The 13,287-nt window shown below is 33.3% G+C and overlaps 1 protein-coding gene across 7 annotated transcripts in view; it reads right to left on the reverse strand.

Annotated features, from left to right (window-relative positions):
• Positions 1–4,920: 4,920 nt before the first annotated feature.
• Positions 4,921–13,287, reverse strand: part of LOC110999218 (putative polypeptide N-acetylgalactosaminyltransferase 9) — a 141,734-nt gene continuing 133,367 nt past the window's right edge. For 6 of the 7 annotated variants that reach the window (XM_045630996.1, XM_022268167.2, XM_022268170.2 and 3 more), the window contains 8 exons: positions 11,839–12,031; positions 10,825–10,994; positions 9,827–9,991; positions 8,876–9,339; positions 8,618–8,800; positions 8,390–8,497; positions 7,170–7,298; positions 4,921–6,629 (listed from right to left, as the gene is read on the reverse strand). In XM_045630996.1, coding sequence (XP_045486952.1) covers positions 6,468–6,629; positions 7,170–7,298; positions 8,390–8,497; positions 8,618–8,800; positions 8,876–9,339; positions 9,827–9,991; positions 10,825–10,994; positions 11,839–12,031 — 1,574 coding nt within the window. In that variant the 3' untranslated portion in view covers positions 4,921–6,467. Of the gene's footprint in view, positions 6,630–7,169; positions 7,299–7,803; positions 7,909–8,389; positions 8,498–8,617; positions 8,801–8,875; positions 9,340–9,826; positions 9,992–10,824; positions 10,995–11,838; positions 12,032–13,287 lie in introns of all 7 variants that reach the window. The other variant, XM_022268169.2, reaches the window with a different exon arrangement.

Here is a 13,287-nt window from a genome sequence, read left to right on the forward strand (position 1 = left end):
TATATTATTCAGTCGGCGTCCAAGGGCGTAAATGAAAAAGTTTTCGTATTCAATGACTATTGGAACACCACCAAAATACTCGTAAACTGGGAAGTTCTCAAGTCGATCCCGCCTTACAAGTTTGACAAGTTTCTTTAGCTTATTCAAGCTGTGAACGCTTGCAGATTGCAAAATATTTGTCAACAAAATGCATACAGAAAATACTCTTTATTTATAATTTAGCTAGCAAAAGCCTATACAGGTGCAAACGTGTTGGTAGTTATTGTTCGAAAGGAACGTTATGTATGGCCATTTTATCGATTTTGTTTAATATACGACAAGAAACCCTAAACAGGTTCTACATATCAAATATATAAATTGTCTATTACATTAAGTATTTGACTTTGACTTCTGACATCAAAAATTATATATTGTGGTTTTTGTTACCGTGTCAGTATGGCAAGAATAAGGCAAGGTTTTTTTCAATAAAAAATATTAAACATCCCGTTTTCTGTAACTTTAAATTCGCAGTTGCAATCCGACTTCAAATTTCAGTTTTTGTACCACGCGGTTGCGCCACCGTAACATGATAATTACATTAATCAATACAAAAACATCTTTTGGTAGTTAAAGAACACTCTGTTACTGGGTGTTAATTATGAATTTTGTGTCTATACATCTGCTACTTCCAATAAATTTGCCTAATTTAATACAGCGTTACTAAGATTATAGCCTCTAAAGATTCAATCTATTTACCAAGTCCGGGTCGAAATCGGTCCGGCAAGGAAATTCATTTTGTCGCTTTCCGCCGCCCCAATTTGATTACCTCTACGTTCGACAAGCGAACATTGTTAAATATATAGTATTTAATCATTGATTTTCTCGTATAGAACAGTCCATCTGTACGGGTATGTCTCCACCGATGTTGATACAAACATGATACAGCTAAGCCAATCAGTAATACAACTTGGGGTTTGAACGCACAACGCCGACAAATGCGTTTATCATCCTATATACATTTAATTCAAATTCAATATCATTTATTCATTTAGCTAAGATAATGTACAGTTATGATCGTCAATAAAGAAATATACATTAAATGCTTTTAATTTAACATTTAATGCCAGTCCTCAAATTAAGGGCGTAGAACTGACAAAAATAATTAAATCTCCGTCATACTTTATCGGCAAGATTTTTTGTTTTAAACAATGTTTGTAAGGAGCTGCAACCATAACACAATGTTTCACAATTAAAACCACTCAAGTACAAGTGGTACTATAAGCTCTATGTTGCCTTCAGATTCCGTATCTGATTCGTGATAATTTAATTTTCTTCATAGAGGAAACGTCTTTTATGTCATACATAAAAGACTTTTAAAGATGTTTATAACAATCTCGCTTGAGCTTTCTTTACAAAACCAATTGGTCAAATTGTTTAAGTGTATCTACGACTACACGGATATACAAGTCAAACTTACTAACACCTTTAATGAATGTTTTTATGTTTTTTTTGATATGAAAAAGATTTTAAATTTGACTGGTTTTATCATTATTCAACTAGTATTATATGAAAAAAACAATGCGTATGCTAAACCAAGTCTCTATCGGCATTTTTAAATAAACAAAACTCTGCATTGCTTCCCACTGCCCTAACAGTGCACGATTTCGATTTAAAATAAATAGACCACAGAAAATTGTTTTCATTAGTTTAAAAGCACGTGCGCATTGTTTTTAAAATATGTTTATTTTGTTCTTCCTTTTAGCCTTATTCTGTTTTTAAATTAAAACTTTTATGTGACCCTTTAGTGGAGGACCCACCCAGAAATCACCCAATTTTGTCCAGACAATTCCGACACTAGAAAATAACTTTTCTTTTGCTGTATTTTTACCTTTACTATGTAAACACATGATTATATTTTTCTTAAATATTAACAGACATCATTGATCTGTATTTATATTTTGCTTGTTAAGTAGCGAAATAATTAACTTTTTCGCAATTAATTTTTGAAAACTGGACCGAAAAAAAACACTATTGATTGGAAAACTTGACCGAAAAAAAATCAACTTTTCTTTTGTTATTCTCTTTTGCTGTATTATTTTATCAAAGTACAAACATGGTTATTAATCTGTTATTTAACATACGTAAGTTAAATACTAAAAAAATCTTCGTTTTTGATTGAAAGACATTGACAGAAAAAGATGTTAATTTTATTCAGAAAATAATTTGGGGCCATTAACTCCCAGACATCTAAATCCGGCCTTGGCTACATTCAGCGTTATATATGTCCATGGTCAATGGTTTGTACGTCTTGTTTATTTATTTTTTTCACCTAACGAGACATTTATTTAACCCTAATATAAGTAATAGTAAACAGTACTTACCTTTTTTATTGATGTGTTTCATCGTTTTTTTAAGGCACGTTTTACATTGGTCATTCATGTTACGGCTTGTCCAAGTTTTATGTTCACCATCGTAAAGCTAACCTCATACATAATAAATATTTTGGATACACTTATTTAATTGGGTTATACTGTAAAAGCCTATGTGTGACTTTAAGCCTTCAAAAGACAATTATTATCTTCGTCAATTCTACCTTATGAAATCATCTTTATTTTTTATTTAACGTTAAAAAGTGCAATTTTAGGTAGTCTAATTGATTTGATTGACAGTCCTGGATAAATATTACCTAGTCCTGGATAGCTATTTCTTTCGAAATTATCGTTTATTAATCCGTATTCGATTTTACAAGTCTTTCTAAGCGGATATTTTATAAATTGTGGATGGCAACCATTGTATATAGTGTGTATAAAAAATAAAAATAGCAGTGGGGCTGCAATCTCTTTTGGTACGGATCTCAGATATCTGAATCAATTTTATGATAATTTTTAAATCGAATAGGCAAGTAAGTGATCAGCCTCCTGTGCATGACACAAAAAAGTCTAGTGGTGCACGAACGGGATCGAACCTACGGCCTCATGGATGAGAGTCGCACGCTGAAGCCACCAGGCCAACATTACTCAACTATAGTGTGTAGTTGAGTAAGTAAGTAAGTGTACAAATTTTAGTTCTTTAAATGAAAATAGGTTTGATTTTATCACGATGATTTTTTTTTAATGTCAATTTCTCCTATCTAGTTCTGTTTTACCTACTGTATGTTTGAGTCACTTATAGATAACGTATCATATATTCCTGCACCTATCTCACTGATCATTTGAAGCTGGTGATTCGATAATGTCTGATCCACTAAACCAGGACAGATTATTGAATGAAAACACTTCCCTAAGGCATTTTAATAATCTTTATTTTGTGTATGTACTTTGTTAATCTGAAGTTGCCTGGAAGACATCGCTTTTAGATCTACCGACATAAAGGTAATGCCATTTACTAAATTAATTAATATGGACAATAGAAATTTGAAAAATATGAGTTACATTGATATTTTCTACCACAAGAAGAGATGTGAAGAAGTACCTGGAGAAGCGGGAAGACCCGGTTTTTTTAAGTAGTAGTTTTTTTAAGTAGTAGTTTTTTTAAGTAGTAGATATTAATAAATTCTTAGTATTATTAGTTGCTTTTTTTAATTTTGCAGTTTTTAATTTTATTCTTTTGTTTTTCTTTTAAATGACACTTTGTCTTTTAATGCTTGTTTTCTGTTTTTTATTTAATCTGTGTAATCTGTTTTGGCTTTGTGTATTGTATTTGTGTTTTGTATAATATGTGTTAAGCAGCTGTTGGATTACTTATTATTAAATAAATAAATAAATAAATACATGCTTTATCAATTCCCTTTTTTAGTAAAAACGAGCCTACGGAACGCCCATAAACAATCATCACAGGGTATGGACACAATTTTTAATAAGTGCCTTGCCGGCCTTTGAAGCTCTACATAACTCTTCGGGTGCTCTATTTTTTATGTTACAGAAGGCAAACAGGTCGGAGGCTCATTTGATGTTAAGAGAGTCAATTGCAAAGTTAAGACGCAAAAGAAAATGTTTAGTAAAGAAGCGGAAAGCGGAGCTTAGAAAACTTCCTGCCGTCATGGTTATACTTTGGGTTAGCTTTTTAATTCATCGAGAGTTTCTGAACCATAATATGCATACTTATGGATTTATTGGCGAAAATTTTACTTTAATGCAGGACAATGCCCGGCCGCACAAGTTCGACAATATTGCGAAGAGATACGTACAATGAATTGGCCAGCACACAGCCCGGTTCTTAATCCCATTGAGCCTCTTTGGGACAATTTAAAAATAACGTATATGCGAGAAATCCTGTGCCTGCGACAGTGGCACAACTAAGAAACAGCACTTTCAGAAGAATGAGAAAATATTCCGCAAGATGTTTTAATAACCCTAATCAAATCTATGCGGATTAGAATCCATAATAAGGGCACGTGGAAGTAATACACCTCATTAAAACATAAAAAAACTCTTGCATAAAGCTTGTTTGTGTCGATTGTTAAAACCAATTTTTTTATTATACCAATTTTCTATAAATTTATGTTTTTCTTCAAAAAGTTTTAAGGTCCTTTCCAGTACACAAACCTAATCTTAAAGATATGAACCTACGCTGTTTTAAAGTTAACGAACCAATCTACATTTCAATTTAAATCTGTATAGAGTTTGCATACTTGGTTAAAATATCTATTTCAAAGTCGTATTTTACTTTGATGCAGTTTATGAGTCCGTGAGTGTACATTCTAGATTGACAATTTGACAAACTGAATTTAGCCTTTTGAATAGAATTAAAATATCCTATGTAGGATTTTTAAGTGGCGTTTATATCACAATTATATTATGTCAAAGTCAAGTGTTCAACTCTATATCAGGCAAAATATTCATGAAAAGGTTTTATAGAATTTTGATTGTAATTGAAAGATTTGGGGCGGAATATTTTTTAAATTCTATTTTCAAAATATATAACTAAAATAAAACCACAGAATAAAAATCCAACATAATGCTTTATTTTACAAATACTACTACCGCCATCTATCGACAAGATACATTTAGAGTCATTATATACAGAAATTTAACATGAAATACGTTACGTAAATATAAGGCACATTTATAACATCCTAACTTAATTTTTATACATTTATGCCGTATATCAGATTATGTACAGAGTAAAGCTACTTAAAACACTACATTTAATTAGTAGTTATGGCTAACAAACTATACAACGTCAACAATTTCGAAAAAACTACAACAATTTTTCTATGAATTTGGAATTCTCACAATTTCAATTGTGTGATAAAAAACTTATAAATAAATACATAGATATAACCCAATACATTTCGTGTATATGAAAGCCTTACTCAATAACGTACTATGTTCTTAAACTTAAAAATTTTACATCGCGTTTGTAAAGTGATATGTTAAACACTCAGCTATATTTCACCCCAAAGAAAAAAAATTCTTCATAGGACCGAGCTGTGGTTAAGAAATAACTGTGATTTAGGCCATTTTGTATATATCACTGCCATAACATTGCTTACGGCTTGGTTAAGTAATAAATCCCAAATTTAGTAGCAAACATTTTAAAATATATCAATAGATAATTAAATCAATAGGACGAAATACAGTATAAGTCGTAGATGATTTTGTCAATCAGGTACAAAAAGAAATAAACACGGCACATTTTATAATATACTTATGTAAATATAACAGAATTTATACATTACTGGCAGTATTAAGTATATAAATAAGATATCACAAACAGGAATGTTAAGATAAACCACCTTGTTCATAAAAACAAATCAGAGCTCTATCGTCTCTATCACGCAAATGCGTTTATGATATGATGAAGAGAGACAGATGATGACGAGCATTATATATTTTATGAATAAAGGGTTAAGAGTATTAATTTAATATCAATAGAGAAATTCCGAGATATATCCAATTGTTCAAACTATTTTACATAACACTAAAACGTAGCCATCTCCTTTCTTCACACTGTTACCATCATTAGACAGAAAGGGACCAGCTTAGTTGACTTGAATTTAAAATTCTCATTTTTAAAGATGTGGAATAAAAAAAATAAAAAAAGATTTGTATTCAGTTGAAAAGAGTATGAAGAAATAAAATACAATTATTCACATTTATTTTTTTCTTTTGCACTATTATTAGTTACGATATTGTTTTAATAAAAATCCTTAATACGATGTAATAACGTCATCAACGAAATGTGTTCATGTCGTTCCAAGTCACATAATAATTTCACTTCAACTAATTCCTATAATAAATCTTCGAAACGACAAAACAAAATAAATTCTTTATAAATATAAAATTTCTGTATTCTGGACATTTATCTAGACAGATAATATCTAATATGTAGTAGATATGTACATGTTACAACTAAGAATACGATATGCAGTCGTAAAGGAAGTCCCTAAAAAAATATATTTAGCTTAATAGGCCTAACGGGGTCAAGCACAAAGCACAGAAGTAATAATGTCTTTATATGAATAGCAACTCGTCATAGGCCTCCGGCTACTCGCCCATGAGTTCTGGACTGAGTCTGTCCGGGTTGAAGTTCTCCATGTTCCACATTTGTCGCGACTCACCGTCTTTACATGACTCCATCACAATTTTGTCTTTATTCTTGTTAATCGCCATGCACTTCTCACTCGAGCCGTGTTTTAGTAACTTTGTCTGTAAATGAAATTTGTATGGTATACATGAAGTAGAATATTATGATAATGCAGTGATAACAATCGAAATCGTTTGCTATGATAATTTTTGCACAAAACTATTTGATTTAATTTAACTTCTGTAAATGCGGAACATTAATTTTTACACATTAATTTTCGTAACACTAAAAAGGTAATGTACTTTATTAACTTTAAATTTCACACAAACGTTCGACCAGTGGGTTGGAAACTATAATTTCACTTTATTAACAAACTATATTTAACAACATATTAACTGCGGCTTATTCTATACGCAAGTCAAACATTCGATATAAAGAAATTTATCTACACGACAAATATATATATAACGTTACCGATAATATGTATATATACGTGTGTGTTATGTATGACAATTCCAAACTTTATTAAATAAGTCCAAATTGTATAGTATAATGCCATCGAATTAAAACGTAAAAGTTCATCGTACTTTATTAGTTACGCTTGACAACGTTGCAATTTGTCGATGTTATATTGGCATGTTAATAAATACCCATTAACTTACGTTGGGGTCGTACAGCCATAATTGGTTGCCCTTGGCACCGTGACACGGATAGAGGACAACATCATGTCCCGAATAGTCGAGGCAGGTTTCGTCACGACGTATTTCACCGTTCTTCGAATACATCCAGTACTGAAAATTGTCACGACAAAACAACTTTAGCGCCAACGCGTTCAAGAGAATACGGCTTTGAATTGAAAGACAGATTAGAACCCCCAAAAAGAAATAAAATTTAAAACTGTAATCCCGAAAGCAAGTCAACTCAATTGAACTGAAAGCTCATTAATTACGAAAAATGTAATGCATAAATACAATGATATTATTTAAATGGAAGCAGAGAGTTCAAATAATTACATACAAATACTTATAAACTAGATATTAATATTCGTAGCGGCAGTACCAAGGAATACTTTATAAGTAAAGTGAGAGTATCTGAAAATGTAAGTAAAATATGTCAACCCTATAATGGTTCATACATTTAATAAGATGTATTAAAGCTGTTTCGTTCCAATGCACATGCATTATTATCGAATACATGTTAAAACGAAAATGAAATTTTGGTTAGAAATAGATGAATTCCATACGATAAAATTACATGATAAAGCAAAAGCAATTTACAGTCTCGGCATTCACAAACCTGATTCCCGTATTCTCCATGACAGGGCCAGAGGTTAACGGTCTTTTTCATATCTTCCGGTCCAGCGGCCGAGTCGAGGCACATATCCGAGCCGGAATTCCCGATCTAATGCCATCCAAAGTTAAAACAAACGTGCCACAACAAGCAAGCGTGCAAATATAGTTATTGTTTGAGAATATTTCAAATCCAAATCTCAAGCAACAACTAAAGAGGTGAAAGTGGTTCACTAAATCTAAAAATGGATTAATCAAACAAGCTGGGAGGTGGAGAGAGCAACTACCCCGTAGGTTTTTCACACGGATCCAACTGTGATACCTGGTTGCCACCACCTCGATGGCATGTGTGCAACATTAACACGCCCGGTTCCTCTTGAGTATCATCAAGAACCTCGCCGTCAAGGCAGTAGCGGCGGTCGGGTGCTTGATTCCACATCTAGTAATTAGCATTATAAAAACATTCATAATCGTGCAAGGTGACAAAAAAATGGGATCATCCAATCGTGCTATAATGCGAGTGCAGACAGATCGAAACAGCCAAAACAAACATCAAAATGGTACTGCCGCGCGAACTCAACGTTATAAAAGACCTGATTTCCTCCTTGCCGATGACACGGATAAATTCCGACTGGTTTATGATGATCTGACTTGCGCGTCGGTGAATCCAAACAAGTCTTTTGGAAGGCGACATTTCGTATCTGCACGGAAATTGTTATACAATTTTGAAAGATCACATATACACGCACTCGTACATTGTCATCTAATACTGGACAATCAAATTAATTGCTGCTGTTAAATCTAAAAAAAACAATACATACCTCTCCATGCGCCACAGATTCGCCGGGAATAAATAGTTCGGGGTATATATTCTTCAAATACCACTCAAACGATTTACATCCGAGATTTTCTCGTAGCGCTAATCGGCTGCTAATGTCACCATAATCACCTTTGTCGTTACCTACTCGTTGATAGTAATACTTAGCGTAGTCGTCTAGCCATACCTGCGAAACGAAGATTGAATTTTTCCAAAACTTCTAAAACTTGAACGTTGTATGAAAATCATTGAAGTACCTTACCTCAGCCAACCTAACAGAATTCTTTTTGAGCACATTAACGCCCGTTCGCCATTTATACGGCGATCGTTTTCTGAATATATGACCTACGTGCGAGCATGGAACGATTTCCAAAGTTCCGCCGCACATCCAAGTTTTGAAAGACAGTTCTAAATTCTCTCCACCCCATATATCGAAACCGCTGTCATAGGTTCCGAGTCGTTCGAAAAACTCTTTGTCAATCGCGAACAGGCCTCCTGCCATGGTCGGGGACCAGACAGGTTCTGCTGTGTGTTTGTGTCTCGATCTCTCTTTAGCGGGCACCGGGTGCCAATTGAACTGGAGATTCCAGTCGAAACCGCCGACATTGACAGACGACGAGTCTCTGTAGTGATATTCGAGTGTGTTGTCGTCGATAACGTCAATTACAGGACAGACCACAGTTGTCTTGTTACGAGCAATCCTATCGAGTAAAGGCTCCAACCAACCTGAAAATGGCCATACGGATTTGATATATAATAAAATTCAAATTCATTTAGGTAACACCACTTTTGAACGTCAAAAACAGAAATGTATATGAAATGCTTCTAGTTTTAAATTTACTGCCAGTTCTCAAATCATGGGCGTAGAACAAAAGAGAAGAACTAGCAATAAACTCTCCATCACTCTTTTTAATAGCCAAGTTTTTTTGTTACACAACGTTTGTAAGTTTCAACCATTACACAATGTTGCACATGACTGTACTACACAATGCAACGGAGAATTGAGATCAAACTTGTTATAAAACTAATTCAAAGGTGTGGTATAAAAATCTGTTAAAACTACCTGATTTAAAAATTAATGAGAGAGATGCAGTGTGCAGATAAAACAGAAAAATAAAATATCCTAACACTTCACTGTTGATGTTAATAGCTTTCTACATAAACTTTTATTGTCTATAAATTATTAATAATTTATTATATATAAACTACATACCTTCTGTACATTCACAATGACTGTCCAGGTATGTAAGGACGGGTGCAGTTACGTATCGGGCGCCAAGCAGTCTCGCCCGAATTAAACCCTCCCTCCTCGTCGCTCGCACTATACGCACTTTGGGCAACGCTGACATATAGTCATCTAGTTGTTGCATTAGGTGTGCTGAAAAATGAAACATGACTTCACTGAGGGGAGGTTATCGTCCAAACAATTTTTTTTAAACCAGCAACTCATAAAACCAACTGAGTTACCGACGCGGTAATTTTCCAGTAACATTTATGGCTTTCCGACTTAAAGAAAATATTTTACCTCCAACATCAAAGCATACTTTAGTACCTTTTGAAATGTCCCAATGTTATATCTGATATCAAAGGCATGAATTAATAAGAGTTCTTAATAATATAAAACATTTTTCTTTGAAAAATTGAAAATTTCATCAAAATGGTACAAAAAACGTTCTTAATCTTCAAGCAAATCAGAGAGATGACTTACAAGTTACACATTGAAAACTGTTTCTTACTTTTAGTAAATCAATTTTACACGAAGTTACTTAGTTTATTTATAGTTCGTTAGCATACAGTATAGTCTGACAGACATACAGACTCACATACATACAACAACCACACAAAATGACAATAACAAAAAAATACTAATAAAATTCATTTTCTCATTCGGCTCGTTTCAAATGTGTAATGCGTGTATGCTGTAAATGCCCTGGCTCAGGATTATGCTGTGGAGCAGAATGTTCCACAGTTTCTACATACATATAAAAAGCAGGTTACATAAGTTATTATGCAACGGGCGGTCTTATCGCTAACGAGCGATTTCATCCAGGCAAACCTAGTTTATATATTATATGCAATATTAATAATAATATAATATCTGCAGATCAACTAATATTCCTATTTTATACAACTTATTTAACAATGAAAATAGCTAACTATTCATTAAAAATTTTCAATTCCATTAAATTCAATTCAAATGTGAATACTAACGCATATCGGAGAAATCGTCTACGAGTACTATCTCCTTTATTAAGTGCGGAGGCGAGCGGTCGATGACTGAATGCACGGTCCTTAGAAGCACAGACCAGGCTTCGTTGTGGAAGCATATCACTACAGACGTCTGCGGCAGATCCTCTAGATAACGACCCGGTTGCTTACACCTGTGGGAAATTGCATTTATTAGACATCTTGAATTTTAAATTGTGTTCGAAATTTAAATTGTGGGTGGAAATAATTTCTAGAATTGTATTAGGAATGGGTTGTTGTCAATTGTCAATCCTACAAAGCAGATATTGAGATTAATTACCTATGAGATTTATGTAAAACGATGTGATTTTTGCTAATTGGGCAATTTTTATCTTTTGAATTTTAGGTTTTTTTGATGCAACATATGCAACATTATATATGCAATATTTTGGTAAGTGAATATGTATTTTTAAGAGCAGTTCGTAGTGGCTACAGCTAGCATCTCTCATCCCTAAGGCAGTAAGGTCGATCCGCATTTAAAATTCGCTTGATCGGTGAAGAACATCGTGAGGAAACCGGCTTATCTTAGACCCAAAAAGTCGATGCCGTATGTCAGGCACAGACTGATCTTGTCTATGCCAAATGATGAAATCGGAGGCTCAGACCTAAAAAGGTTGTAACGCCACTGATTTTTTTTAAGTAACTACTTGCTTAGTAAATTTAAAAATTATCATCAAACAGATAAAGAAAAACAGATACAGAAATCTGAGGTAGATGGACATGTAATTAAAATAACCACTGCCTCATGATACGGATAATTTAAATCAGCACACGACCAATCAGCGATTCGTTATTGACAGCTCAAACCGCCTCGTTACATAAATACATCCATAATATAAATTACATCCCTCTAAAAATCGACAAAGACATTCATATTCATTTTACGACGTCACATTCACTGAAATCTATCAACCCACACTATTTCTTATGAAATTCCACCCACAATCCACCTATTACCCACATATCAAGAGGACTTACCACTCATCCCTCGGGTCGGGTAGTTTCCGCCTAATCGATATCAGGTCACTCACGTACTGATTGAACGCATTCTTTTTCCATCCCTCGGAGACCGCGGTCTTCGCCTCTTCGCTCATGTTTTTAGGTAATATAACTGGTTTCCCGAGCTCGCCGGGTGCGTTATCCGAGCCTGGCGCGGCAATCACGCCTAATCCTTCAAATTAAAATTTAAGTATCAATAAAAATGTAAGCTTAGTTTATAACGGTCACATAAGGGGTATTTGAAAAATTACTGTCAATTCACTGTCTGACGTACTTTAAATATGTATATATATATATATATATATATATATTACGGGTACAGTATCCAGTATTTATAGAAAATAACGGAATTTCCAGAATGAACACTTCAGTTAAAACAGTGCACATAAACTGATTTAGATTTTATGAGCGTGGGGTTGAGTCTTCATTCAAGCAAGAATGTTATATATATATACATACTATGCACTAAACTCTCTACGCTATATATATACACACACAAAGTTTACACGAGATACGCGACTTCGACAACATGGAATTAAATAACGATAAATACCCTTCCGGACTTTAAACATTAAAATGACTAATGTTTTGGAAGTTAGGAACTTTTGATATTTTAATACAAAAATATTTTTTTCTAAGCAATTACACATATATTATCTAAATACTTAAGATTGGTGAATGCACTTGGAACAACATAGATATTAGTTAAACCATTATGTCTCATGTATAAATCTAAAATAATCTTTACCGCAATACTCTTAAAGGTCTACGCAACATCTAAATCGATCGAAACTTAATGCTATTTCATTTAGTAAAGTGCTTCTAATAGTCGCATAGACGAGAAAGTAAATAGCCCGGATGTAGTAATTCAACTTATATGTGTGAACGTCGGTTTAATACATAAATATAGACACCCCTTCAATGCACGGGAACTGAGCTATTATATTAAACCTTTTATGTATAAGGCTAATACTAGCATTAAATGAAAACAAATGTTTGAATATTTCTTTTATTAAAAAAAAAAATTACACAAATATGATGCTCGTTTGTTTTCTTTGCAGTCTCAACTAAATTAGGGTGGTTTAGATGATAAAACAAATTATTTATTTGATAAGTACAACAGTGATAAAGAGTGATTAAATAAATTTGTTAGGGTAGTCTTAAAATCCCACCTCTAATTAAGTTTACGTTTACTTTGTTTTATTATCCATAATATTTAGTTTATTTTATACTCCGCACAGTGCTCCTAATTTTCTCTATTCGCGTCGGTTCATGTAAATTTACAAATATATTTGAAATTACATCTAATGATGATAAAATACACCTAGAGATGTGTTTAATGTGTCGATTTAGACACGAAGTGAAAAAGTAGCCGATGAGCCGAATTTAGGCTCATAGAAAATTAAATTATCGGAAGGGCAATTATCG

This window comes from Pieris rapae, chromosome 14 (assembly GCF_905147795.1).
Source record: "Pieris rapae chromosome 14, ilPieRapa1.1, whole genome shotgun sequence".
Classification (NCBI taxonomy): domain Eukaryota; kingdom Metazoa; phylum Arthropoda; class Insecta; order Lepidoptera; family Pieridae; genus Pieris; species Pieris rapae.